Source organism: Oncorhynchus mykiss, chromosome 2 (genome assembly GCF_013265735.2).
Source record: "Oncorhynchus mykiss isolate Arlee chromosome 2, USDA_OmykA_1.1, whole genome shotgun sequence".
Classification (NCBI taxonomy): Eukaryota; Metazoa; Chordata; class Actinopteri; order Salmoniformes; family Salmonidae; genus Oncorhynchus; species Oncorhynchus mykiss.
This window is the reverse complement of record NC_048566.1, coordinates 17,475,353-17,499,008: the sequence shown is the minus strand read 5'-3', so window position 1 is coordinate 17,499,008 and position 23,656 is coordinate 17,475,353. Positions and strand designations below refer to the sequence as shown.

The window sequence follows — 23,656 nt, the reverse complement described above, 5'->3', positions numbered from 1 at the left end:
AATGTACAGCGACAGAATTCAGAAAATGGGCCGTTCTTACAGTATTCTCCCTGTACAACAAGTCAGTACCGTAGGATAAAGGGGGCATATAAGCAGACAATGAAAGCTCTTACAATATTCAATGATTACATTTCTCTAAAACAGGCTATAAACATGTGCACCACCAAGTCAGAACAGTAGGGTGGGAAAGGGACCAAATTATTAGGGTGAGGCACATGGGCTACTAACAGCTTACTACACAACATACACCTAGTAGTACACATATCTCCCTGGCATATTACATCATTTATGTAGCAGCAAACAAGACATTTTTGGACTCCCCTTGTTGTGCTGTGCTCACTTGAACAGGAAGGTGGCGCGGCGGTCCTTTTGGGCAAATTTTTCATCAAAGTCTGGCATTCTCTGGATTTATGGTGCTTTCAAGACAATTGGGAACTCGGAAAAAAACAAGGTTGAATCATGACGTCAGTGATCTTCAGGTCGGAGCTCTAGATAGAGGCCCGAGTTCAGAACTTTGAATTCCGAGTTGAACGACTGTTCAAAACGTATTTTCCCAGTCTGAGCTTGTTTTTTTTTCAGTTTCCAGTTGTCTTGAACTCACTGAAGTCTGAGATTTCCAAGTTTCCAGTTGTTTTGAATGCGGCAGAAGGCATGCTGGATTGACAGCATGGCCAATGTATTCAAACTTTTCTGGCCCATGGTGTTGAATGTTTATCCTTTTAAGCTTGGAATAGAGACCCTTAAACCCAGACTTGGACCACACACCCTCTCCACTGAATAGCAGGCTAGTGATTGCTTTGCAATGCTTGCAGTTAGCCACTGATTCCTTCCAAACCACTCATTGTTGAATTTGCTATTTCAAACTTGTTGTGTAATGTTTATGTCAAATGGCCGATGAGCACCAATACATTTTATCTATAATTTCTCTTCATATGACAAGGATTTGCTGCTTGTCTAGCTTGCTAGATAACATTTTTAAAGTATGATGTTGACATGATCAGTCCAATCAAAGCTACGGTAGATATAACGTGATTTGACTAATTATCTTTGGCCAACGACATTGAGCCTTCTTGGATGGGCACTTCTAATGTAACTCTATGGCAGCACCCATGGAGCTTGAATTTGAGGTCTCCCTGTAGATTTTGCAGTGATGTAGTGTCCCCATGAGTGACAGAACACTGAGCCAATCACAGCACAACTGGAGAACATTACCAACCCCTAAGCTTTGTATTTTCCGATGGCTGCTCCACCACCACAGAAAGTACTGAGCTAGGCTGAAACACCTGCATTTTGAAGCTGCCTTACTCAAAGAAAGCAAAAAAGAGACCATGTTTGTATGCGAATTTATTAACTACATTTTTATATATATTTTTTACATTGTTTGCAAACTGATATGTGACATGTATTAATGCCAAAATAACATGCTAAACAGGCTCTGCCTCACTTGCTCTGAATTTTATTTTTATTTTTTATTTCACCTTTATTTAACCAGGTAGGCAAGTTGAGAACAAGTTCTCATTTACAATTGCGACCTGGCCAAGATAAAGCAAAGCAGTTCGACACATACGACACAGAGTTACACATGAAGTAAAACAAACATACAGTCAATAATACAGTATAAACAAGTCTATATACGATGTGAGCAAATGAGGTGAGATAAGGGAGGTAAAGGCAAAAAAAGGCCATGGTGGCAAAGTAAATACAATATAGCAAGTAAAACACTGGAATGGTAGATTTGCAGTGGAAGAATGTGCAAAGTAGAAATAAAAATAATGGGGTACAAAGGAGCAAAATAAATAAATAAATAAAATTAAATAAATACAGTAGGGAAAGAGGTAGTTGTTTTGGCTAAATTATAGATGGGCTATGTACAGGTGCAGTAATCTGTGAGCTGCTCTGACAGTTGGTGCTTAAAGCTAGTGAGGGAGATAAGCGTTTCCAGTTTCAGAGATTTTTGTCGTTTTTGAATGATGGGTCACCACTGATATGTTACGTTTCCTAATGTGTGTATTAATTTGTGGATGTCCATCATACATTCCGATTGATATGTTACGAATTGCAGATTTTAATTTAGAATAGAAAATGAAAAATCTTAGTGCATCGATATACATTGATTCATTCTCTAATCAAATCGAATCGCACCAAATTGTTTCAAATGAAAACGTATCATTCCTGTATCATATCGCAGACCAAATATCTAGATACGTATCAAATCGTCTTGAATGGGATAGATGCACACCCCTAATATTTTTATTTAGCTGACGAACACTTGTCGCAAATATTGAAAAATATTATCACCCTAGAACTTAATTATTTTTTAAAGTAATCATTTATAAGTGGATGTTGGGAATGCAACATTCAGTACAGAACAGAGGCATCCTGAACAGAGGGCATCTTTGTCTAACATGTTAGTATGCTAATTCATTTTCTCTTTGCAGACCGATGGCAACTTTGTGCTCTACGGTTGGGGTCGGGTTGTCTGGGCATCAAACACTGTGAACAAAGATGCTCAGAGGCTCATCCTCCAACAGGATGGCAACCTGGTCATCTACACCACACAGGACCATCCCATTTGGGCAAGTAACACTGGTCGTTGCAACAATACACTAAAAGGTCACCTCACCCTCACTGACAAAGGTACCCTGGAGCTCTACAGAGACCGAGGTGATCTGGACATCGACCGGCCCAACAATGCACAAAGAGGTCACCTCACCCTCCCTGACGAAGGTGCCCTGATGCTCTACAGTCCCAGAAATATGGTCTGGTGCTCTCGTGAGGACACTAGTAATGAGGCAGAGTAACATCTTCACTTGACCATACCTGTCTACATCTACCACTAAAATGTATTCAAAAGCCTTAAGGCTTTTTAACCCTTTGATTTGGTCAAATAAAAATGTATTGACTTTAAAAGAAGTCGTTTGTTGTAATTAAGTGCATTGTGTCAGATACTCTCTATATTCAAAAGACAAACATCACTACTAACTTTTCACCATGAAGAGAATAGCTTTATTGGCTCATAAAAGAGAACATGAGATCTGACTGTTTTTCATGTACATTTTTATTATGAAAAAGACACACTATCATGCATCACAACAGAATAATTTATGGGGGGACACACACATATACATGGAATATAACATTGTAGTTATGTATGAGTCTGTATTGGCGGTTGTCCCATAGAGAATGATAGAGGCCGCTAGTGGCCTTGATGTTGTGTGGGCAGCACCATCGAAGGCTTCCACCATCTTATAGTAGTCAACTGAGTGGGGATTCCTATGGGTTGTAGCCTCAATGGCACTGCCCATGCTGTCACAGATGCTGTAAAGGCACAGATATAAAGATGAGTCCTCTATCTATATGGTTTGTCCATGATTATGGGTGTGTGTGAGTGGGAGGGTGTGGGCCCATGTGTGATGTTACAGGAAGGCACACAGTCTCTCCAGTACAGAAGGGTTTCTGTTGCTGAGGAAGATCAGTTCTTTCTTCCCTTCCTCTGTCTGACCTTATGGAGAGAGAGAAATCTCTCAATCAGTTCAACATGTCATAATCTAAAACATCACAAACAGTGGTGAAAGTGAATATCTCTTACTGTGAGGGTGTTGTAGCCAGTGGTGAAAGTGAATATCTCTTACTGTGAGGGTGTTGTAGCCAGTGGTGAAAGTGAATATCTCTTACTGTGTGGGTGTTGTAGCCAGTGGTGAAAGTGAATATCTCTTACTGTGAGGGTGTTGTAGCCAGTGGTGAAAATGAATATCTCTTACTGTGAGGGTGTTGTAGCCAGTGGTGAAAGTGAATATCTCTTACTGTGAGGGTGTTGTAGCCAGTGGTGAAAGTGAATATCTCTTACTGTGAGGGTGTTGTAGCCAGTGGTAAAAGTGAATATCTCTTACTGTGTGGGTGTTGTAGCCAGTGGTGAAAGTGAATATCTCTTACTGTGAGGGTGTTGTAGCCAGTGGTGAAAGTGAATATCTCTTACTGTGTGGGTGTTGTAGCCAGTGGTGAAAGTGAATATCTCTTACTGTGAGGGTGTTGTAGCCAGTGGTGAAAGTGAATATCTCTTACTGTGTGGGTGTTGTAGCCAGTGGTGAAAGTGAATATCTCTTACTGTGTGGGTGTTGTAGCCAGTGGTGAAAGTGAATATCTCTTACTGTGAGGGTGTTGTAGCCAGTGGTGAAAGTGAATATCTCTTACTGTGAGGGTGTTGTAGCCAGTGGTGAAAGTGAATATCTCTTACTGTGAGGGTGTTGTAGCCAGTGGTGAAAGTGAATATCTCTTACTGTGAGGGTGTTGTAGCCAGTGGTGAAAGTGAATATCTCTTACTGTGAGGGTGTTGTAGCCAGTGGTGAAAGTGAATATCTCTTACTGTGAGGGTGTTGTAGCCAGTGGTGAAAGTGAATATCTCTTACTGTGAGGGTGTTGTAGCCAGTGGTGAAAGTGAATATCTCTTACTGTGAGGGTGTTGTAGCCAGTGGTGAAAGTGAATATCTCTTACTGTGTGGGTGTTGTAGCCAGTGGCGGTCCAGGTAGTAGAGGTAACAGCTCTCAAACTCCTTCTCACTGTAGAGGGAGACTGGTACTGGGACAAACGGGTCCATGCTGTCAAAGCCCTCCTGTAGGAGGAACACAGAGGATGAGGATAGATGTTTTTAATAGGTGAACTTCTGTTTCTATTTGACTGATCATACAATAACATGAAACATGATGCACGTAAACACGTCAGAAAGGTCTTGTCCAAAAACATCTAGATCATTCCCTTGTTAGCCCAGATCAATAAACACCAAGGGTTAGAGGTAGTTTTTGGACTGGACATACAACATTAACCAGGATGTAATCATGACCACTGACCTCTCCCAGCAGCTCCTGGGGCAGGTAGGCAGAGCTTGGAGCGTAGAGAGATCCTGTCTGAGACAGAGTGGCGATGACCGCCCCTCCACACTGAGGAGAGAGAGATAGGGGTGGTGGTGTAAATCACAATCATGTCATTTTCTAATGTATTTTAGACACAGTAACCACCATGCAGTTCTCACCCAGTCATTGTTGATCATCTTCCTCAAGTTATGAACCAACGTCAACTCCTCTGGAGCCACCTGACAGACAGGGGAGAGGAGAGAGAGACACAGAAAAAGTAGAGAGAAGGGAAAAGTGTCAGGAAAAGAGGATGAAATGAGGGGAGAGAAAGAGACAGGTCAGTTAAGTAAGCAATCTTTACACAGAAATTACAAAGACAAAAATGGAAGCAATAGAAAACATTTTTTATAGATCCACAGTGAGGTGAATGAATGTATAGGTGTATTAGTACAGGGCTCTTGTCCTCCTTCTTGAGCGTGGTCCTTCCCCAGAGACCGTTGACTCCATCAACAGCCACAGCCAGCCTGAAGCCCCCCTCTGTCCCCCCAGCCTGTAGCCTCAGCTCCTTTAGAACTGCCCCCACCACATCACTGCTGCTCTTCACACGAGACACTCCCTGGGGTGAAAAAAACACAGCTTAACAATGATACGTGGTATGAGATTCTTAAGAGAAGTGCACTGAACCAATTATGTTTCAGAACTGGAGCCCAGACGCAAGGCGTCCACATGATTCCCAGCCAAAACAGGTCGGAACAGTTTGTGCATATATTATGACGACATTGTGATGTTTGTGTTCATTTTTTTCTGGAGGCAAGCCGAAGTCGGTAGCTGAAGTCTACTCCCCTTCGTTGGTGATTGGTAAACAGTAGGGATTCTGCAATAAAGTCTTTGTTGTCATTCAACAAGAGATTACTTGTTTTCATGCACATTTTTTCATAGAAAAATACTGCACAATACATGTTAGTTAGATATAAAATTGCATGACTAAGATCTCCTTGGCAAAAACGTCATAACAGATTAAGTTATTTTAGATTAATTCTGACTACGGCATCTTAAAAATGGACAAACAGCACTATTAACACACTCATTTTTCAAGTGAAGGTCTTAAGGGAGCATGCGAGCACACTCGTTCGGCCAAACTGAAGGATGCTGACGCCTTAATAAAGGGCACGTTGACACTGGACTCACCATGTCCACCAGCTCCCCTAGTGGCCGTCCCTCCTCAGTGCTCTCTCGCTTAGTCCACACGTACCGCTGCCTCAACTTGATCTAAAACAACAAGGGGAGACAGTCACAAATACAGGATGCCTCAAGGAGTAAAAATATGCTTAACAACTGTGTGCAATAGTATTTCAAATGACATCTCTGTACCCCACACACACAATTAGCAGTAAGGTTCCTAAGTCAAACAATGAATTTCAAGCACAGATTCAACCAAAGGCCAGGGAGCTTTTCCTATGGTTCACAAAGGGCACCTATTGGTAGTTGGGTAAATATACAAATAAAACAGATATTGAATATCCCTTTGAGTATGGTGGAGCTATTATTGATGCACCAGCCAAAGTGTAAAATTAAACCCACTTTGCCACAGCGATACAGGCGGCAATCCTAACGTAGTTTCCGAAGAGGCAGGAACCGCTCAGGGATTTCACCATGAGGCAAATCGTGATCTTAAAAAAGTTTGAGTTTAAAAGCTGTGATAGGAGATAACGGAGATGGATAAACATTGTAATTATTTCACAATACTAACATAATTGATAGAGTGAAAAGAAGGAAGCCATCCTGTTTGCAATAAGGCACTAAAGTAATACTGAAAAAAATGTGGTATGAAATTAACTTTTTGTCCTGAATACAACGTGTTATGTTTGGGGTAAATCCAACACAACAAACACATCACTGAGTATCATATTTTCAAGAATGGTGGGGGCTGCATCATGTTATGGGTATGCTTGTCATCGGCAAGGCCTCTGTGGAGTTTTTAGGATAAAAAGAAACAGACACTGGGAAACAAACAAAGCCAAATATACACTGGAATTGCTTACCAAGATGACATTGAATGTTCCTGAGTGGCCTAGTTATAGTGTCGACTTACAATCAGCTTGAAAATCTATGGCAATACTTGAAAATGGCTGTCTAGCAATGATCAACAACCAACTTCACAGAGCTTGACAATGTTTTTTAAAAGAATAATAGGCAAATATTGTACAATCCAGGTGTGCAAAGCTCTGAGACTTACCCAGAAAGACTCAGCTGTAATTACTGCCAAAGGTGATTGACATGTATTAACTCAAATCATAATAGTATGATTTTATTTTTTTAATGTTTGACTGGCACTGTACCTGGAGCTCACTATCTATCTGAGGAGGAGGAGCTACCTTAGAAAGGAAGTGTTCATTGGTGGTTCTGAAGTTGCGTAGCCAGTTGGAGGCCTGTATTGGCTGGTCAAAGCGGGAGGCGTGGTAGGAGGAGGGCAACAGCTCCTTACAGTTCTTCACCCACAGGTGGGCTATAGAGAGGAGATTATTATCACAATCATTATTATCATCATCATTATTTTGTGTGTCTGTGTGTATGCCATGTCGGGGTGTGTGTGTGTTACTCACCATCTGGTATGTGTAGTACTAGCCATCCCTGTGTGGAGCAGTAGTGGACAGTATGACAGAGAGACATGGTCTTCCCACTGCCCTTCACCCCATCTACACAACCAGTCAAGGTCAACACCAACATAATTCAACACAATACAGGTAGACAACACTGGTCAGAGAGGTACGGGGATGACCGTGTGTATAGTCGTGGCCAAAGGTTTTGAGAATGACACAAATATTAATTTCCACAGTTTTCTGCCTCAGTTTGTATGACGGCAATTTGTATATACTCCAGAATGTTATGAAGAGTGATCAGATGAATTGCAATGTCCCTCTTTGCCATGCAAATTAACTGAATCACAAAAATGTCAGCCCTGCCACAAAAGGACCAGCTGACATCATGTCAGTGATTCTCTAGTTAACACAGGTGTGAGTGTTGACGAGGACAAGGCTGGAGATCACTCTGTCATGCTGATTGAGTTCGAATAACAGACTGGAAGCTTCAAAATGAGGGTGGTGTTTGGAATCATTGTTCTTCTTCTGTCAACCATGCTTACCTGCAAGAAACCACGTGCCATCATCATTGCTTTGCACAAAATGGGCTTCACAGGCTGCCAGTAAGATTGCACCTAAATCAACCATTTATCGGATCATCAAGAACTTCAAGGAGGGCGGTTCAATTGTTGTGAAGAAGGCTTCTGGGCACCCGAGACAGTCCAGCAAGTGCCAGGACCGTCTCCTAAAGTTGATTCAGCTGCGGGATCGGGGCACCACCAGTACAGAGCTTGCTCAGGAATGGCAGCAGGCAGGTGTGAGTGCATCTGCATGTACAGTGAGGCGAAGACTTTTGGAGGATGGCCTGGTGTCAAGAAGGGCAGCAAAGAAGCCACTTCTCTTCAGGAAAAACAATGGACAGACTGATATTCTGCAAAATGTACAGGGATTGGACTGCTGAGGACTGGGGTAAAGTCCTTTTCTCTGATGAATCCCCTTTCTGATTGTTTGGGGCATCAGGAAAAAAAGTTTGTCCGGAGAAGACAAGGTGAGCGCTACCATCAGTCCTGTGTCATGCCAACAGTAAAGCATCCTGACACCATTCATATGTGGGGTTGCTTCTCAGCCAAGGGAGTGGGCTCACTCACAATTTTGCCTAAGAATACAGCTATGAATAAAGAATGGCACCAACACATCCTCCGAGAGCAACTTCTCCCAACCATCCAGGAACAGTTTGGTGACGAACAATGCCTCTTCCAGCATGATGGAGCACCTTGGCACAAGGCAAAAGTGATAACTAAGTGGCTCGAGGAACAAAACATTGATATTTTGGGTCCATTGCCAGGAAACTCCCCAGACCTTAATCCCATTGAGAATTTGTGGTCAATCCTCAAGAGGCAGGTGGACAAACAAAACCCCACAAATTCTGACAATTGATTATGCAAGAATGGGCTGCCATGAGTCAGGATGTGGCCCAGAAGTTAATTTGACAGCATTCCAGGGCGAATTGCAGAGGTCTTGAAAAAGAAGGGTCTACATTGCAAATATTGACTATTTGCATCAACTTCTGGTAATTGTCAATAAAAGCATTTGACACTTATGAAATGCTTGTAATTATACTTCAGTATTCCATAGTAACATCTGATAAAAATATCTAAAGACACTGAAGCAGCAAACTTTGTGGAAATTAATATCTGTGTCTTTCTCAACATTTTTGGCCACGACTGTATATTAAATGTGTAAAGGTACACTGAGGTGTGATCAGGTATATTAGGTAGGGTAGGATACAGAGTAGGTAGCGCAGGGTGGGCTTGCTGTAGTCAGCTCTCTTCAGGTGAGATATCAGCTCCAGAGCAGGCTGCCTCACCATCACACAGCCCTCGTTAAACGTCTTCACCTGGACACGGGTACAGACAGTCAGTCATACTGTAACACACACACACACACACACACACACTACCTGTTGTTGGTATCGTGGAGGCAGGCCATGGGGGAAGACAGTGTGGAAGTGGGAGGGGGGCACAGTGTAGTACTGCCCTAGGTGCTGTTCTGACTGACAGGCCTGGGGACAGAGGGAGATGAAACATCAGTACCCTCTACACTTATTACCACATGCTACAGAATAAAGTGTGGTTGATTATTCCACCTACTGGGTCGTTCTCCTGTGTTCTGAAGATGGAGAATGTCTCCGGTCTCGTCTCCATGCCAATCGCCTCCTGCTGCTGGCCACACCCACTGCCATGGAGCGGCCGCACCTGCGCTACCTGTCCGTGACATCATCACATTCCACAGGTAAGAGGCAGGTGTAGAGCATCTATCATAGTCCAAAACATGTACGCCTAAGCACAGCAGTGTTCTAGAATTTAGGACTGTTAGAATGAACTACAGTACAGTGGTGAAGCACAAAACACATTTTTACTAGTACCAGAAAGACATCTCCAGAAAGACATTAGCTTTGGGGATGACCAGTGAGATATACCTGCTGGAGCGCGTGCTATGCTATGGTGACCAGTGAGCTGAGATAAGGTGGTGCTTTACGTAGCAAAGACTTATAGATGACCTGGAGCCAGTGGGTTTGGCGACGAATATGAAGCAAGGGCCAGCCAACAAGAGCATACAGGTCACAGTGGTGGGTAGTATATGGGGCTTTGGTGACAAAACGGATGGCACTGTGATAGACTGAATCCAATTTGCTGAGTAGAGTTGGAGGCTAATTTGTAAATGACATCGCCGAAGTCAAGGATCGGCAGGAGTCAGTTTTACGAGGGTATGTTTGGCAGCGTAAGTGAAGGATGCTTTGTTGCAAAATAGGAAGCTGATTCTAGATTTAATTTTGGATTGGAGATGCTTAATGTGAGTCTGGAAAGAGAGTTTACAGTCTAACCAGACACCTAGGTATTTGTAGTTGTCCACATATTCTGAGTCAGAACCGTCCAAAGTAGTGATGCTGGACGGGCGGGCAGGTGCGGGCAGCGATCGGTTGAAGAGCATGCATTTAGTTTTACTTGCATTTAAGAGCAGTTGGAAGCCACGGAAGGAGTTGTATGGCATTGAAGCTCGTCTGGAGGTTAGTTAACACAGTGTCCAAAGAAGAGCCAGAAGTATACCAAATGGTGTCGTCTGCGTAGAGGTAGATCAGAGAATCACCAGCAGCAAGAGAGACATCATTGATGTATACAGAGAAAAGAGTCGGCCCGAGAATTGAACTCTGTGGTACCCCCATAGACTGCCAGATGTCCGGACAACAGGCCCTCCGATTTGACACACTGAACTCTATCTGAGAAGTAGGTGAAACAGGCGTGGCAGTCATTTGAGAAACCAAGGCTGTTGAGTCTGCGGATAAGAATGTGTTGACTGACAGAGTCGAAAGCCTTGGCCAGGTCGATGAATACAGCTGCACAGTATTGTCTCTTATGGATGGCGGTTATGATATTGTTTAGGACCTTGAGCGTAGCTGAGGTGCACCCATGACCAGCTTGGAAACCAGATTGTATAGCAGAGAAGGTACAGTCGGATTCAAAATGGTCGGTGATCTAACTTGGCTTTCGAAGACCTTAGAAAGGCAGGGTAGGATAGATATAGGTCTGTAGCAGTTTGGGTCTAGTGTGTCTCCCCCTTTGAAGAGGGGGATGACCGCAGTAGCTTTTCAATCTTTGGGGATCTCAGACGATACGAAAGAGAGGTTGAACAGGCTAATAATAGGGGTTGCAACAATTTCAACGTAATTTTAGAGAGGGTCCAGATGGTCTAGCCCGGCTGATTTGTAGGGGTCCAGATTTTGCAGCTCTTTCAGAACATCAGCTATCTGAATTTGGGTGAATGAGAAATGGGGGAGGCTTGGGCAAGTTGCTGTTGGGGTGCAAGGCTGTTGACCCGGGTAGGGGTAGCCAGGTGGAAAGCACGGCCAACACTAGAACAATGCTCATTGAAATTCTCAATTATCATGGATTTATCGGTGGTGATAGTGTTTCCTAGCCTCAGTGCAGTGGGCAGCTGCACCGGCTTTATCACAGATGCAGTATTTTTCAGTGACAACACGTTTCTGGTAGCCTTCTTCCATTACACACAGGGACTCAGAGCATGCTAAACAGCACAGGCGGTCCGGTCCGGGTCTTCTGTAAACACGCGCTATAAATGTGGGAATACTAACCCTATAAAAATGTGCGTAACAATATACAGTGGGGGGAAAAAGTATTTAGTCTGCCACCAATTGTGCAAGTTCTCCCACTTAAAAAGATGAGGCCTGTAATTTTCATAGGTACACTTCAACTATGACAGACAAATTAGAAAGAAAAATCCAGAAAATCACATTAAAAATCCTACAATGAATTGATTTGCAAATTATGGTGGAAAATAAGTATTGAAGTAGTTGAAGTGTACCTATGATGAAAATTACAGGCCTCTCATCTTTTTAAGTAGGAGAACTTGCACAATTGGTGGCTGACTAAATACTTTTTGCCCCACTGTATGTATGTATGTATGTATGTATATATATATACACACACATATATATACACACACACACAGTACAAGTGTATATGTATATAGTACAAGTTTAGACACGATTACTCATTCAAGGCTCTTTATTTTCACAATTTTCTACATTGTAGAATGATAATGAAGACATCAAAACTATGAAATAACACATGGAATCATGCAGTTACTAAAAAAGGTGTTAAACAAATATATATTTTATATTTGAGATTCTTCAAAGTAGCCACCCTTTGCCTTGATGACAGCTTTGCACACTCTAGGCATTCTCTCAATCAGCTTCACCTGGAACACTTTTCCAACAGTCTTGAAGGAGTTCCCACATATGATGAGCACTTGTTGGCTGATTTTCCTTCACTCGGTGGTCCAACTCATCCCAAACCATCTTTATTGGGTTGATGCCAGGTGATTGTGTTTTGGCCAGGTCATCTGATGCAGCACTCTATCACTCTCCTTCTTGGTCAAATTGCCCTTACACAACCTGAAGGTGTGTTGGGTCATTGTCCTGTTAAAAAAACAAATGATAGTCCCACTAAGCTCAAACCAGATGGGATGGCATATCGCTGCAGAATGCTGTGGTAGCCATGCTGGTTAAGTGTGCCCTGAATTTTAAATAAATCACCGACAGTGTCACCAGCAAAGCACCCCCACACCATCATACCTCCATGCTTCACGGTGGGAACCACACATGCGGAGATCACCCGTTCACCTACTCTGCATCTCACAAAGACATGGCGGATGCAACCAAACATCTCAAATTTGGACTCATCAGACCAAAAGGACAGAGTTCCACCAGTCTAATGTCCATTGCTCATGTTTCTTGGCCCAAGCAAGTCTCTTCTTCTTATTGGTGTCCTTTAGTAGTGGTTTCTTTGCAGCAATTCGACTTGGTATTTTACCAAATAGGGTTACCTTCAGTATACCACCCCTGCCATGTCACAACACAACTGATTGGCTTAAACACATTAAGGAAAGAAATTCCACAAATAAACTTTTACCAAGGTACACCTCTCGATTGAAATACATTCCAGGTGACTATGTCATGAAGCTGGTTGAAAGAATGGCAAGTGTGCAGAGCTTTGAGCTTTTCATTGTTTTGATGTCGTCACTTTTATTCTACAATTTAGAAAATATAAAAAATAAAGAAAAACCCTGGAATGAGTAGGTGTGTCCAAACTTTTGACTGGTACTGTATTTTTTTTTATTTGTATTGTTTCTCGCTGATATGAAAGATAAGGAAGCGATGCATGTTAATGTTCAGACCGAGCGTTGGGGCTCTTAACTAAACATCCCCATACAGAAGACGCCTTCGTCCAATGACTTATGTGTAATGGAAATGAGAGTTGAGTCAGCACATAACAATTAGGTATTAGGGACTATAGTATTAGTGCAAGCCTCAAGCTCTCTTCATTCTATTAATCAATCAGACACTTACCGACAGTTGTAGCTGCTTTGTGTGATGTATTGTTCTCTACCTTCTTGCCAATTTGTGCTGTCTGTGCCCAAAAATGTTTGTACCATGTTTTGTGCTGCTACCATGTTGATTTGTCATGTGTTGCTGCCTTGCTATGTTGTTTTCTTAGGTCTCTCTTTGTGTAGTGTTGTGTTGTCTCTCGTCGTGATGTGTTTTGTCATATATATAGTTTAATTCCAGCCCCCGTTCCCGCAGGAGGCCTTTTTGCCTTTTGGTAGGCCATCATTTTAAATAAGAATTTGTTCTTAACTGACTTGCCTAGTTAAATATAATAAATAAAGCTATGAATGTCATGGGATCTTGCACCATGGACTCACCGTTTGTCGTAATCTCAAGGATAGTCTGTGAAGGGCCATGGTCTGGAACATGAATAAGTACATAAACCCAGGTCAGTTTACACAGTTACACTGGTGCCATCTGTACTATTGCAGGGGCGACCTTCACTGTAAAATAATGACTATGTTATTAGGACTAGCAATGTAATCTAAACTCAATAGCTAGCTAACCTTGCATTAGCTAGCTAGATATCTGCTAGCAAGACACTGCACCATGCATCCTTGTTTTACAGTAACGTTACACTGCAGCAAGACTACAACAACTGTAGGTACACAACAATAATTTACCAACCAATTAATTAATTAAATTCAAAATTAAGACCCAAACAGGCAAGGTCATGTACTTTTAGACGGTTCAGGTCTATTTTGAGAACACTGAAGAGTTGCACAATTTCGGTCGAACTGTCACGGTGCTAAATCCGTGGTAGTCGCCATTTTGGTTTGTAGACGAAGGATGTTACGTAGAGAGCTCAAATATGCGCATCGTTTGCGCAAATCCAGATGTCATCCACAGTTTTTTTTTTGAGCTAGGTGGTCTTATTTAGAACCAGTCTGATAAAATAAAATAAATCTATATATATACAAAATAAATAGAGTCTACAGTTGGATAACCGAATGGTGGGTGATGAGAATAGTTGGCCTAAAATAGATTTAAGACAATGGACCTAGGATTTAGGCCTATATGTTTGCAATGGTTATGACAGGAGGGGGGAAAACCTCTATAAACATTCTCAGGATGATTCTATGCAAGATGGTCCCATAAAAATTCAAAGTGGAGTATGCGGGAATGAAACCCAAAAATATATTGTTTTCTTTTGTAAACATAATAATAGCCTTAGGCCTAATATTTGACATTCAACCACAATAATGGTCGATAGAGATCATTTTTCAAATGAAATACAATTTCTAAACAATATTTTTTTTAAAACAGTAAGCTTTGGCTGTATAGGCTTACAGTCTACTGGATCTCCCATAGCGCACATCAATCACCCTTCTCTCCCTCCCTTCTCTCCCGCCTCTTGGAGCTCCTGAAAGAGTGTGCCGTGTGTTGCTTTCAGCTTGTTTGAGACTGCTGTAACCTTCTACTCAGTGCTTCTACTACAGGCGCTTTCCGCTCAGAAGCCCCCGTTTTGTGAATGGGCTTCAGTCCGCTCTGACTTCAACCGTGCCCGGGTAGCGCAAAGAACGAATTCAGATATGCAAACAGGTAACTGCTTGGGAAAGAAGGGCCAAGAGAAAGCCAGGCTTGATATGTCGTCGCCATTTTGTTAGTTTTTTTTATATAATTATGTATTTCTAAATTATTTAGGCTATTTTGTGAACATAAGTTTTTAGCTACTTTTAAAAATCATTTAGATGCACATTGAACTGTTGAGGTATTTTATTATTTCGGCCAACTGCACATATAGCTTCTGAATACATTTTCTCATGAAAGTTGCCTTTGCTAAGAGATTGCTGGCGTATGTGCTCATCATTTATTACGAGTGAAGCTCGCAACGATGCAATCTAATAGAAAGCCTAGCTGTCAACAATGTTTTGGCACAGAATGACGCAGCCTCACGGGGGGCGTTCACCGTTCTCGAGCACAGTGCACGATCTGATCAGTCTGAAGGAAACAATGTAGCCTAACTTTCCCTTTTCCTGGCTGGCTGAGAAACAGTTACAAAATAAACTAAACAAAACTGGCCCGCGAGTGATAACCCACCTCCCCCATTTTTTATTACAAAATAAAACATAGGATTTTGTTTATGTAAAAAAAAAAAAAAAAAAAAAATGACAAGGAATTCAGCTACACATTTGTTTAATTTAGGAAATACGTTCCCAAGTATACCACAAATTAAAAACGGGACATGTCTTTTGTATGTGATCATGTCTCAATGTAATCAAGGTATGAAATGATTGTATTTTGAAAATAACAATCAATTATTGGTATTAGTTGTGGTGAATTTGCAGCATTATTATAATGATGTCCCGGCCCATAACCATCGACTCCGCGGCTGAATCTAGTTGCCTTCGCCTGCAGTACTGTAACTAGCTCTCCACCTAGCTGTCGAGACAAGTTACTACGGAGAATGCTGCTGTAGTGTCTTCAACCGAGCGCTATGAAAACCGCCGCGCAAATGTTGTTCTCTTCTGTATCCAGCCAGCCTATGCGTAGGGTTTCCTAGGAGGAGTAGGCCTAGCGACTTTAGTTATGTAACCAAACCAATATCTGAATACAGTGCATGATTGTTGACGGTTGTCGAGAGGATAGGACAGTATCACCAAGCTCTCTTATCTTCTCTAATGTAGACTAAACGCAGTTCTGGGACGCGCACGCTGGGTAAGTAGCACGAATGTCTAATTTTGTAACATATCAAACCATCATGTTATGTTAGTTAGTAAGTATATGCTAGCGTGCTGTATCACAGCGTTGCAACAATATGTCATCTATCATATCATTTATTATGGGGGTGTGGGACCAGGGTTGAATTTTCCCAGCACTGACTGTGATAATATTTATTAAGCCAATGTTGCTGACACAAGTATTATACGGTAGGCAGAGGACAGATGAGGGCGAGGAAAGACTCGTCACACAAAAAATACTCTATCACCATAGAGAATTGTGATAACTGACAGACATAATAGTTTAATGGTTCAAGCCGTTGTGCAATTATATGTTTTATTGGCAGATGTTCTATGAAATAGGCTATATGAATGACAACAACAACAATGGCACGTGTCATGTCATCACCTACGTTATGTGTGCACTGTGCGTAATGACTACAAGCTACCAATAGTTCACACGATGCATCGCCATTCGCAAAATAAACTAGTGCGTAATGTTGACATGACAGTGACACCGTGAACGCGGGTAGAGCACACAAGTGAGTCCGGTACTGGACATCCCTCCGCTCTAGACCAGCCAGCCAGTGTAGCGACCAGGGTACACAATGTACGACCCACCGACCAAGAGTCTGATACAGCCAGTAATAACTGTGAAGAGAAGGGCAGAGAGTGTGCGTGTGTCACAACATTAGCTCTCTGAGATACATTGGTAACGAACATGTTAAGACTCCTGGGGGGAACTGATAATCTATTATTGAGAATGTAATTGTATTGGATTCATCGTTTGTGTGTGTCTCCAAAAGGTTTGAACAAATAGTTTGATATCAGACATTTCTTACATGAATATATCACTTTGATTTATCTTGCCTTCCAGGTCTCCTACTTGGTCATTTTGTAAATATATATTATTTTCTGTAACTACTACATGTTCCCATCTCATTGATATCAAATTATTAGAGATGCACAAATTGTTTTTGCACCGATCATGTGTCATGTGCGTAATGGTCATGTGAGGTGAAATGTGCATATTTTGGGATGTGAACACTGTTTGTTTGTTTGACCTGACGAAGATCCGTTTCAGATGGAAACGTTGTCAATAAAGCTGTGAATTGGGAGCTTTAACAGTGTGAGGGCCTTCTTGTTCTTTACTAGTGTTCTTTATTAGCCCAGCACCTATGTTTTTAAGGATGTGTGTATGACCACAAACTTTTCTCTGTGTGTGTCTCATCAGCTTGTATGGAGTAGCGATACCACTTAGTATACTGCAATACTATCTCAACCGATCACTATCATGTACACTACATGACCAAAAGTATATGGACACCTGCTTGTCGAACATCTCATTCCAAAGTCATAGGCATTAACATGGAGCTGGTCCCCCCCGCCCCCCTTTGCTGCTATAACAGCCTCCACTCTTCTGGAAGGCTTTTCACTAGATGTTGGAACATTGATGAGGGGACTTGCTTCCATTCAGCCACAAGATCATTAATGAGGTCGGGCACTGATGTTGGGCGATTAGGACTGTCTCGCAGTCTGCGTTCCAATTCATCCCAAAGGTGTTCGATGGGGTTGAGGTCAGGGCTCTTTGCAGGCCAGTCAAGTTCTTCCACACCGATGTTTGGCTGCTCGGCCAGGGAAACCCATTTAATGAAGCTCCTGACCAACAGTTATTGTGTTGACGTTGCTTTCAGAGGCAGTTTGGAACTCGGTAGTGAGCGTTGCAGCTGAGGACAGACGATTTTTATGTGCTACACACTTCAGCACTCGGGCTCCCATTCTGTCAGCTTGTGTGGCCTTGAAAATAAAAGAGAGCCGCACACTCTAGGACCTCAGATGCAAAAATTTAATTACCAACGTCAAAATGTTGGTAACCCTGATGAAGACAGCTTGGCTGTCGAAACGTTGGTAATTACATTTTTGCATCTGAGCTCCTAGAGTGTGCGGCTCTCTTTTATTTTCAAGTTTTCTACTCCGCTAGCCAGCACCTCGCCTAAATAGGTGTGCGTTTCTTTTTCTTCTGGATCAGCTTGTGTGGCCTACCACTTTGTGGCTGAGCCGTTGTTGCCCCTAGATGTTTCCATTTTACAATAACAGCACTCACAGTTGACCAGGGCAGCTCTAGCAGGGCAGAAATTTGATGAACTGACTTTGATGGAAAAGTGGCATCCTATGACGGTGCCACGTTGAAAGTCACTGAGCTCTTCAGTAAGGCCATTCTATTGGCAATGTTTGTCTGTGGAGATTGCATGGCTGTGTGCGCAATTGTATACACCTGTCAGCAACGGATCTGGCTGAAATAGTCAAATCCCCTCATTTGAAGGCGTGTCCACATACTTTTGTATATATAGTGTATAATGGGATGCTCTGTCAGTAGTGTGTTGTCATAGAGATGCTAATGTACTAGTAGTTATGGCTGATAACAGTGACAGTCTGATGGAGATAGTTGGATATGAGAGGGCCATTACAATGATTTAACCCACTGCTTGTTGAGTGCTGAGGATCACAATGATAGTGTCAAGTCTATCCATCACTCTGACATCTGCAATAGCTGTAGACCCGCTGCTTAAAGGCAGACTGAGCGAAATTACTTTGCCACAATCAGCACCGGAGATAATGAGAAGAGCAAGATGCAATACTTCACTCACTCAGTCACACAAAGTATCTGCGCATGTGCAGGGGTTCGCTTCACGCTGTTCACAGAGTGGTAGCCAGGGCATCGAAACAGAGAAGTTGAGCCAATGCTCAATTACAGTAGTTGTTGCGAAAATTGACCCACTATGCTGTTTACTTTCTGCATCTACGTCATATCGCTGAGTCTACTTTTAATGTTGAGATATCGTCGACTGCTGGTTAGTTATCACGACAGACACTTCCTTGGAACAGACAGACAGGTTGTTTATAGGACTGAGGGTCATAACATTAATATTTAGTCATAGTGAATAATACGATGAGCTTTTTTTCTGTCCAGTATGTATTGGCCACACCTCTTTCCTCAGTCTATCTACATATATGCTACGTGTGGGCCCGCTTGTTGACTCTTGGCACTTGTATTTGTGTTATCTAAACACATAATGTTGTCTATTCTATAATGCCATATTCTGAAAATGAAAGGTATTTCAACCTGTCACTCAATCTAGCCAACTTGACATTGTATTGACAAACAGGGCTAAACTATATTGTACTGTAGTATACTGTACTATACTGTCCTCTATCTCACCATGTCTTCATGTCACTGTGACTTCCACAATATGTATTCTCTCTCTCTCTCTCTCTCTCTCGCTCTGTGAGTTTGTCTGTCTCTCTCTCTCTCTGTGTTTGTCTGTCTATCTGGGTCAGGCCACAGTAGTGGTCACTGTAGAGGTGACCAGTAGTCAGAGATACTGAGCTCTGTATGATAACATGGTCTGACTGGAAGCCTCTTCAGAGGAGAAGGACAAGGCACTGTTGAGAGACAGATGAGTTGTTTCATAAGAGGCTCTCCATAGAGAGTAAAGAATGTACAACAGGGTGTTTTTTTATTAGGAAATGAAGAGTATCTCAATGAGAGAGAGAGAGAGAGAGAGGAATGAGACATAGGAGAATGAGACATAGGAGAATGAGACAGAGGGGATGAAAGGGAAAGAGTTATAGGAGATGGTGTTTGTTTTGCCGTGTATTGGTCAGCACAGACTACAGAGCAAGTGTGTATGTGGGAGACAGAGAGAGGGAGACAGAGAGGGAGACAGAGAGAGGGAGACAGAGAGAGGGAGACAGACAGAGAGAGGGAGACAGACAGAGAGAGGGAGACAGACAGAGAGAGGGAGACAGACAGAGAGAGGGAGACAGAGAGACAGAGAGAGGGAGACAGAGACAGAGAGAGGGAGACAGAGAGAGGGAGACGGAGAGAGGGAGGGAGACGGAGACAGAGACAGGCAGACAGAGAGAGAGAGGGAGACAGAGAGAGGGAGACAGAGACAGAGAGATGGAGACAGAGAGACAGAGAGATGGAGACGGAGAGAGAGAGAGAGAGAGGGAGACGGAGACAGAGAGAGGGAGACAGAGAGAGAGAGGGAGACAGAGAGTAAACTATGGCTGTTCAGGGGAACGTTATTGTTGGGTGTGTTACTTGCCATAGCATCACATTAAAAGTCCATTTACAATGGGGTCAATGAAAAGCTTACTTGACTTAGAGGAAACCAGGGGAGGGGGAGGAATTCACACTCGTTTCCAAAAATAAGTTTTGCCCGTTCCTTCGAATTTGTGTTACACCACTACTGAGAGGGGAGGAGGGGAAAGTTCTGGAGGATGTGAATGGAAGGCTTGAGGTTGAAGAGGAGAAAAAGACTGAAGAGAAGAGGGGGAGGAAATATGGTTTTCATTAACATGGATACGGTGCCTGGTGCTGGGTTGACCGTTTTACTGTGTGGTCTGTTCAGAAAGAGAGAGAGAGTTGCAAAGGGTTGCTGACAGACATGAAACAGAAGGTTAGAGAGAAAGGTGGAGTACAGTAGAGGGGAGGGAGGGAGGGAGGGAGGGAGGGAGGGAGGGAGGGAGGGAGGGAGGGAGGGAGGGAGGGAGGGAGGGAGGGAGGGAGGGAGGGAAAGGTAGCAGGATTGTAGTGTGGAGGGAAGTAGAAGTTGGTATAGAGCATGAGCCCTTAGATCTGTGATCCCTTCACAAAATAAAGAAAGACGGAGGAAGGAAGGAAGGAATGATACCTTTTTAAAGAATTTGAAAAGAGTTTTCCAGTAAGTGCAGGCATTCTTGGAAAGGGCTGCTCTGCTGAGTATGATTGGTCCCCTGGGGTTCTGTTCAGTGAGGTCATCAGTGAGGTCATCATCTGAATCATCTCCTGAGTGACTTTACTGCCATCTGCTTCATTCACACACACACACACACACACACACACACACACACACACACACACACCGTACACATGCGGCTAGGGAAATTGTATTGCAGCATTTTCTTCAGGACTTTGGACGGAGAGAGCGGAGGAAAGAGAGGGAGCTGACTCCAGTTGTAGGGTTTAGTAGAGTGTCGGGTTGCCAGGCTGGGTGATGCTGTGGTCAGCTGCAGTGGAGAACAGGACATAGCCTACTTGTAAGCTGACATTTAGCTGGTGTCTTTTGTCGTCTGTTATAAGCATGATAGTAAGAGCCATAGAGGCAGTATAGTTTCTGTGTTTTCACCTTCTTCTGTTATAAGCATGATAGTAAGAGCCATAGAGGCAGTATAGTTTCTGTGTTTTCACCTTCTTCTGTTATAAGCATGACAGTAAGAGCCATAGAGGCAGTATAGTTTCTGTGTTTTCACCTTCTTCTGTTATAAGCATGATAGTAAGAGCCATAGAGGCAGTATAGTTTGTTTTCACCTTCTTCTGTTATAAGCATGATAGTAAGAGCCATAGAGGCAGTATAGTTTCTGTGTTTTCACCTTCTTCTGTTATAAGCATGATAGTAAAAGCCATAGAGGCAGTATAGTTTCTGTGTTTTCACCTTCTTCTGTTATAAGCATGATAGTAAGAGCCATAGAGGCAGTATAGTTTGTGTTTTCACCTTCTTCTGTTATAAGCATGATAGTAAAAGCCATAGAGGCAGTATAGTTTCTGTGTTTTCACCTTCTTCTGTTATAAGCATGATAGTAAAAGCCATAGAGGCAGTATAGTTTCTGTGTTTTCACCTTCTTCTGTTATAAGCATGATAGTAAGAGCCATAGAGGCAGTATAGTTTCTGTGTTTTCACCTTCTTCTGTTATAAGCATGATAGTAAGAGCCATAGAGGCAGTATAGTTTCTGTGTTTTCACCTTCTTCTGTTATAAGCATGATAGTAAGAGCCATAGAGGCAGTATAGTTTCTGTGTTTTCACCTTCTTCTGTCATAAGCATGATAGTAAAAGCCATAGAGGCAGTATAGTTTCTGTGTTTTCACCTTCTTCTGTTATAAGCATGATAGTAAGAGCCATAGAGGCAGTATAGTTTGTGTTTTCACCTTCTTCTGTTATAAGCATGATAGTAAAAGCCATAGAGGCAGTATAGTTTCTGTGTTTTCACCTTCTTCTGTTATAAGCATGATAGTAAAAGCCATAGAGGCAGTATAGTTTCTGTGTTTTCACCTTCTTCTGTTATAAGCATGATAGTAAGAGCCATAGAGGCAGTATAGTTTGTGTTTTCACCTTCTTCTGTTATAAGCATGATAGTAAGAGCCATAGAGGCAGTATAGTTTCTGTGTTTTCACCTTCTTCTGTTATAAGCATGATAGTAAAAGCCATAGAGGCAGTATAGTTTGTGTTTTCACCTTCTTCTGTTATAAGCATGATAGTAAGAGCCATAGAGGCAGTATAGTTTCTGTGTTTTCACCTTCTTCTGTTATAAGCATGATAGTAAAAGCCATAGAGGCAGTATAGTTTCTGTGTTTTCACCTTCTTCTGTTATAAGCATGATAGTAAAAGCCATAGAGGCAGTATAGTTTCTGTGTTTTCACCTTCTTCTGTTATAAGCATGATAGTAAGAGCCATAGAGGCAGTATAGTTTGTGTTTTCACCTTCTTCTGTTATAAGCATGATAGTAAGAGCCATAGAGGCAGTATAGTTTGTGTTTTCACCTTCTTCTGTTATAAGCATGATAGTAAAAGCCATAGAGGCAGTATAGTTTCTGTGTTTTCACCTTCTTGTAAAGTACTTTACATTTGGATTGTCACTCTGTGGTTTTTCAGTAAAGCTGACAGAGACTTCTGTTGTTGTTGTATTACTGCTACTAATGTCTGATGTCAGTGAAATGACCTCTTTCTCTGTCTGTTTCTCTCTTTCACTCCATCCTTCTCAGTTCAAGTCTGACTGACTGACAGACAGACAGAGAGGGACAAAGCGCTGGACAGTTGGGTCAAGAAAGCCTTTTGATATTTAATCTCTGGACAATACCTGTTCCCTTCCACCCTGGGTGCTGCCCCCCCCACCCCTCCCCCCTCACATCTCTGATGGACCAGAGAGCGAAGGGGGGCCCATCTCTACCTCCACCATCCTCACTGCCTCTCCTCCCCACAGCCCCACCACAGCAGTACCCAGAGAAAGAGGTAGGCGGTGGGACGAGGAAGAGGACAGAGAAGGAAGGAGGTGGTGCAGTACTGGAGGTGCTCATTGAGGGGTGCTGTGGTGCTGCAGGGCAGAGACAGCTCCCATTCCCAGGCAGAGAGAGGAGCTGCACTGAGGGCAATGTGAGGCTGAGGATCGGAGTCCAAGCGGCCAAACGCACCAAGAAACCCCCCAGGACCCTGGAGGGCTACGAGTGTAAACCCACCATCAGGACGTACCAGAGGCCTGGGAGGGGGAGTCAGGAGGTAGGGGGGAGTGGGCAGGGGAACCGTCCTCAGGAGGAGGGGGACGGAGAGCAGAACCAGGGGTCAGACCCCAGCACCACCCAGACCAGGAAGATACACTCCTCCCTGCCTCCGTCTTCATCATCATCATCATCAGCCCCTACAACCACCCCTCCCAGCCCAGCCAACCCTCAGACTGCGCCAGCCAAACAGGTAGGAAGAGAACCACCTCCACCTCACGGAATACCTGACTTTTTAACCACTTACTACTCATTTATTACATTGACTAGTTCTTCAGTTCTGCTTTAT

General features: G+C 42.9%; 2 protein-coding genes across 12 annotated transcripts in view; one reads left to right on the top strand and one right to left on the bottom strand.

Annotated features, from left to right (window-relative positions):
• Positions 1-3,040: 3,040 nt before the first annotated feature.
• dap3 (death associated protein 3) lies at positions 3,041-14,184 on the bottom strand. Of its 4 annotated transcripts, none has more exons than XM_036939761.1 (13): positions 13,899-14,184; positions 13,710-13,751; positions 9,578-9,691; positions 9,388-9,489; positions 9,216-9,324; positions 7,452-7,544; positions 7,224-7,354; positions 6,037-6,117; positions 5,300-5,464; positions 5,028-5,087; positions 4,846-4,935; positions 4,493-4,610; positions 3,041-3,502 (listed from the first exon to the last, which is right to left on the bottom strand). In XM_036939761.1, exons 2-13 carry the CDS (start codon positions 13,746-13,748, stop codon positions 3,417-3,419), a joined length of 1,188 nt encoding a protein of 395 aa, XP_036795656.1. In that variant the 5' UTR covers positions 13,749-13,751; positions 13,899-14,184; the 3' UTR covers positions 3,041-3,416. The 4 variants fall into 4 exon arrangements, with proteins under 4 accessions (XP_036795656.1, XP_036795650.1, XP_036795659.1 ...); XM_036939755.1 differs by having other exon boundaries at positions 14,020-14,184; XM_036939764.1 differs by having other exon boundaries at positions 14,072-14,174.
• Positions 14,185-14,724: 540 nt separating this feature from the next.
• The window catches only part of LOC110520799 (histone-lysine N-methyltransferase ASH1L), a 28,558-nt gene continuing 19,626 nt past the window's right edge, over positions 14,725-23,656 (top strand). For 3 of the 8 annotated variants that reach the window (XR_005035394.1, XR_005035395.1, XR_005035396.1), the window contains exons 1-2: positions 15,531-16,050; positions 22,858-23,560. Coding sequence is in view for 4 of the 8 variants with exons in the window: in XM_036939723.1 (XP_036795618.1) it covers positions 23,009-23,560 (552 nt within the window). In the remaining 4 variants the exon portion in view is untranslated. Of the gene's footprint in view, positions 14,935-15,521; positions 16,051-20,637; positions 21,138-22,857; positions 23,561-23,656 lie in introns of those variants that run through there. The other 5 variants (XM_036939723.1, XM_036939726.1, XR_005035397.1 and 2 more) reach the window with 5 other exon arrangements.